The 5,040-nt window shown below is 41.2% G+C and overlaps 1 protein-coding gene across 2 annotated transcripts in view; it reads right to left on the bottom strand.

The window, feature by feature from the left end:
• Window positions 1-5,040, bottom strand: part of LOC110034263 (pyridine nucleotide-disulfide oxidoreductase domain-containing protein 2) — a 61,607-nt gene that overhangs the window by 5,764 nt on the left and 50,803 nt on the right. For both annotated transcript variants that reach the window (XM_020738547.1, XM_020738554.1), the window contains 2 exons: window positions 4,804-4,916; window positions 4,480-4,559 (listed from right to left, as the gene is read on the bottom strand). In XM_020738547.1, coding sequence (XP_020594206.1) covers window positions 4,480-4,559; window positions 4,804-4,916 — 193 coding nt within the window. The remainder of the gene's footprint in view (window positions 1-4,479; window positions 4,560-4,803; window positions 4,917-5,040) is intronic.

Below are 5,040 nucleotides of genomic sequence, written 5' to 3'. Positions count from 1 at the left end.
CATAGATTGGCCTAGCTGCGGAGTTAACTGCTTTGATGGAGCCTCCACCTCCAGTTGTCTGCAACCCCATCCTCCTTGCTTCTTCAATAGCGATGAAGTTGTGAGAAGCTCCCGTATCTATCATCGCCTTAGTAGATGTCTTCCCTATAATCACTTCCACAAAGAGAAGTCCTTTAGCTGGGGTCTTTGGAGAGGAGCGTACCGCATTTAGTAGTTGCATGGTTCCCACTTGAGCATCTGTATCGTTCTCCTCTATCTCTTGATGACTTGCAAGGAGGGAGTTCAAGGCTTTCTTCTGCGGGCAATCTCTTACCCAGTGTGGTCCTCCACAAAGGAAGCAACTGTTGTATGGTTTAGTTTTGTTGTTGTTGTACCTTCCTTTGTCTCTTGCCTTGAATGTGGTCGATTCGCGATGATTCTCTTCCTTGTGTTGCTCCCGGTCTCCCCCACTTTTGACATAGTTGCTCCTCTTATCTTTCGGCTTCGTAGACTCTTTTGTGTAGTCTACCAAGCTTTCCGCAATGGCTATGGCGGAAGCGAGATCTTGTGCACCACGCCTCCTCAGCTCTGTTTTTGCCCATTGTTGGAGTCCATCCATGAAGTTGAAGAGAGCGTCCTTATCTGACATATCAGGGATTTCAAGGACCAGGCTAGTAAATTCCTTGATATATTCTCGAATCGATTTCACTTGCTTGAGCCTTCGCAACTGGGCTCTAACCTCATCCTCCGCATTCTCCGGGTAGAATTGTTTCTTCAACTCTTTCTTAAAGTCATTAAAAGTGGAGATAATACACATACCTTTTTCAACATCTCCTCGCCTTCTTCTCCACCATAGCATAGCAATATCTGAAAGATAAAGAGTGGCAAATTGAATTCTTGCCTCTTCATCCGAGATCCCCATTGCTCCGAAGTATTGCTCCAGACCCCATAAGAAGTTATCTACTTCTTTTGCATCACGAGTTCCTCCAAAACTCTTAGGTTTTGGCACCTCAATCCTCTTAGATTCGAAGGTTTGATGGTTGGTGGGTGCTGCTAGTGCTCTCTTGCACAACAAAATGTCTCCACGCATCTCCTCCAAGCTAGCACGCACGTCGTTCATCTCTTCTTTGTGGGCACTTCACACTTCTTGGAGCTTCCCCACAAAATCCTCCTGCAACTTAGCCATTTGGCCTATTAGGGTCTCCTCAAGTTGGAGCATCATACCTCTGATTGTTGAATGGATGGTGACGTCCTCTTCCTCGAGTCCATCAACCCTTTGGCCAAGTTCCTCTACTTGGCCCTCCATGCCATTCATGGCCTCCTCCATCCGAGCAAGGCGTGAATCAAGGCTATGCATGATCTCCTTAGACCTTCCATGTGGCTTGGGGGCAACGGGGTCCCTTTGCTCCTGGCGACCTCGCCCTTGAGATGACTCCACATTAGTGGCTTCCGACTCCATCACGTGCTCCTTGACACTTTTCGCCATTCCCTCGAACCAAGGCTTTGATACCAACTGTCACGGACTAACTTTCCTCAAGTTATCCGTGCGGCTTTAGCGCTCTTTCTTAGCACTAAATCAGCCTAACCTTCCCAACTAACAACTCAAAAGCACTCTCTTGAAAGTAGAATAGGAAGAAGAGTTAAAGAAGATAAAGCTTCACTAATAAAGAGAGATTACAAAGCTTGAAAGCTTGAAACCTTGGATGCCTTAGAATGAGGGAGGGGACACTTATTTATATCTCCCTCCATGGCTTTGGCTTTACATATTGCCAATGTGGGACTATTCTCCAAGGGGAGCTTTACAATATAATATTCTAGCTTCTAGATAGTTCTACACTATCTTTATGTACATCTATACTCTAGATTCTTCTAGGTTGTTCATTAGGCCTCCATCTTCTAGAATACTCCATCGTGTCGTAATATTGGCGGGGAGTGACAAACTAGCTCAAGTTCAAGCTGAGGGTGGCCAGCTAAACTCGACCTATATATGTAGGTTATAAAAATTAAAGACCGCTCCCGATGAACTCTCTGCATTTTATTTTTATTTTTATTTTATTTTTAGAGAGATAAAGAGAGCTTTAAAGGGTCAAATTTTTATAAGACAGATTAGATTGTAGATAAGATAGTACATAGAGATTTTGTCGTCATTTTGCGAAGACTTTTTGATCTGGTATTCGAGGTTTCCCATAAGCGCAAACCCCTATGGTTAATTACCTTTCTTGATAAAGAGAGAGTACTTTCGATTAAGACTAGTAATTAAGAATTGAATATTTAATGTAAAATAACAACATATTTAGGATTTAAATTGTAGAATTCACCACTTGAAACTTAAAGCGGATGATTGGGAAATGAAAATGAAACTCGATCAATATACCATATTTCCATCATTCCGGGTCGTCGTGGTCCCTAATCTACTCAGTCAAAGGAGGTAGCCCCAGCCTGATAGAATAATTTTTGTTAGCACCCATGGGTTGTGTCGTCCAATAGATTCTTGTAGATCTGGGGTGGATATTTGTCTACGAGGACACCTTAGCCAACAGAAAACTTGATGTCAATTAATTGTTCCTTAATGATTCACAATTCAAAGGGAAGAAAACCACTGAAGAACATACGGACTGTGGTCGTGACCATAATATAATAGTGTTATTTGGCGGAACTCACTCGGTCAGAGGGCTCTGGTTGTAACCCACCCGTTAAGAAAGAATGATCGGGTTGAGCTAATTTAATGCTCAGGCTAGAATACAAGTGGGGAAACTCAGTTTTGACAACAGTATCAGGCCTTAGGGCAAAGTAGAGAGTGCGGATTGTTGCGAAAGCTAGAGTAGGGGATTGCACAAGGAAGGAGAGCCGTGCGAAGGCTTTAAGACGGGAGATTGCGACACAGGGAGGCATTCGATGCTAGGGAAGAGCAAAGGAGAAGGAAGATCACAATACCAGGAAGAGGGGGGGGGGGAGTGCAGTAGGAATCGCGTGAACATGATTAACAAGGAAAATTGATCGCAACAAGGGAGGATGCGAGGCTTCGACTTGTTGAATCCTAAGTGAGGCAGGGAAGTACAGTCGATTCGTGCTCACAAGGGGAACTCAGCGAAACCAGCGAAGGCTAGGCCAGAGAGGGTCGTGTGAGGCTAGGGCAGTGTTGTGAGAGGATCGCAATTGGGCGTTTAGGCTCGGGAAGATCGCAACACAGAGGGTTTAGTTCTCGTGAACAGGGAGGGGAACGTGACGGGGAAGAAAGGAAATCGTGCAAGCTTGTTAAGGTAGAGAGACTATAGTGGTTTGGGTGATTTGTGGAGGCTTTGACGCAGGAAGGTGGAGACGGCTTTAGGAACAGATAAAGAAAACAATAGAGGAAGAAGAATAGTGACTTACGACTTACGACTTTTTAACCGTTAAGAGCGAAACGAAAGAAAATAGATAAAGAAAAGTAACTTACGACTTACGACGCAGGAAGGTGCAGACGGCTTTGGGAGTAGATAAAGAAAACAACAGAGGAAGAAGAATAGTGACTTACGACTTTTTAACCGTTGAGAGCGAAACGGAAGAGAACAGTGGAGACGAACGAGAGAGTGTGAATTTCTTCTGCGATTTTTTGCTAAAGAACACAAATGAGAATCGAGAGAAGAATAGAGTAGGGACGAGTCCAGATGAACGAGAGCGAAGCCGTGGAACGAAACAGTGCGAATGAAATTTTTGGAAAAACGTGCGAATTTAAAAAAGCAAATAATCCCCTTCTCCCCCTTCCTCTGCTTGTAACTGAAGAAGAAAGGTGGAATGGTTATGTCCTTTTTGGCGGGCTCCCACAGGCGAGAATAAATCAATTTTTAAGTTAACTAATTTAATTTTAAATAATATAACATTGCTCTTTTTTTTTATTTCTCTTCATTTTTTTTTTTCATTTTTTTTTACTGTCAACAATATACATCCCTAGTGCCAGTAGCATGAGACTAACGACAAAGGTATGTTCGTGAGAAAGAACAAATTAATATCCATTTATAACGAGAAACGAGAGAAGAATAGAGTAGGAATGAGTATAGATGAACGAGAGGGAAGCCGTAGAATGAAACAGTGCGAATGGAATTTTTGGAAGAAACGTGTGAATTTAACAAAGCAAATAATCCCCTTCTCCCCCTTCCTTTGCTTGTAACTGAAGAAAGGTGGAACAGTTATGTCCTTTTTGGCGGGCTCCCACACGCGAGAATAAATCAATTTTTAAGTTAATTAATTTAATTTTAATTAATATAACATTTCTCTTTTTTTTATTTCTCTTGATTTTTTTTTCTTTTTTTATTTTACTGTCAACAATATACACCACTAGTGCCAGTAGCATGAGACTAACGACAAAGGCATGTTCGTGAGAAAGAAAATATTAATATCCATTTATAACGAGAAGGACAAATAGACGTAGAAAAACATGCACGGATATGCATCCTATGTGGTGTTAACCGTCACACACAATACTTGATATTAGGAAACTGTTTAAAGTGGAATCTGACTCACTCGGATTGCTGGCACTTCCCAGCTGCCTTCTGTAAGCTTGAAAGGTGTGTACTGGATAAAGAGATTAATCACATGTTTACCTGTTAGGGGAAAAATGAAAAATCATTGTAGAAAATACTCGTTCAACTTGAAGAATTGGTCACAGAAAATGATCAAAAAAGAAAATACTGCGTATCTAAGGTCACAAATTCTACAGTAAAAAGACTTCTGCAAATATAAATTTTAGACTTCTGCATCATCTTCTGGAAGTTAACAAATATAAATTTTAGAAAATACCAACTTAAGATCAAATTCGACAATGAGGCTGTTGCAAATCTGCTTTACCAGGTGGAGAAATTGTCGTGTCAAGAACTGAAGGAATTGTCATTTCAATGAGAGGTCTTCTGGATGGTAATCCATTTAGAGCATCACGGTAGGCTAAATCAATTTCTTCCATGCTGAAGTGAAAAGAAACAAGAGATAAAAAAGACAAATTTAGAAATTTAATAGGCCATTTGGGATCCACTTTTACTTATCAATTTCTATTTTTTGGTTTATATATATATATATATATATATATAT

Source organism: Phalaenopsis equestris, unplaced genomic scaffold, assembly GCF_001263595.1.
Source record: "Phalaenopsis equestris unplaced genomic scaffold, ASM126359v1 Scaffold000002, whole genome shotgun sequence".
Lineage (NCBI taxonomy): Eukaryota > Viridiplantae > Streptophyta > Magnoliopsida > Asparagales > Orchidaceae > Phalaenopsis > Phalaenopsis equestris.
This window is presented reverse-complemented; position numbering and strand designations above follow the sequence as displayed.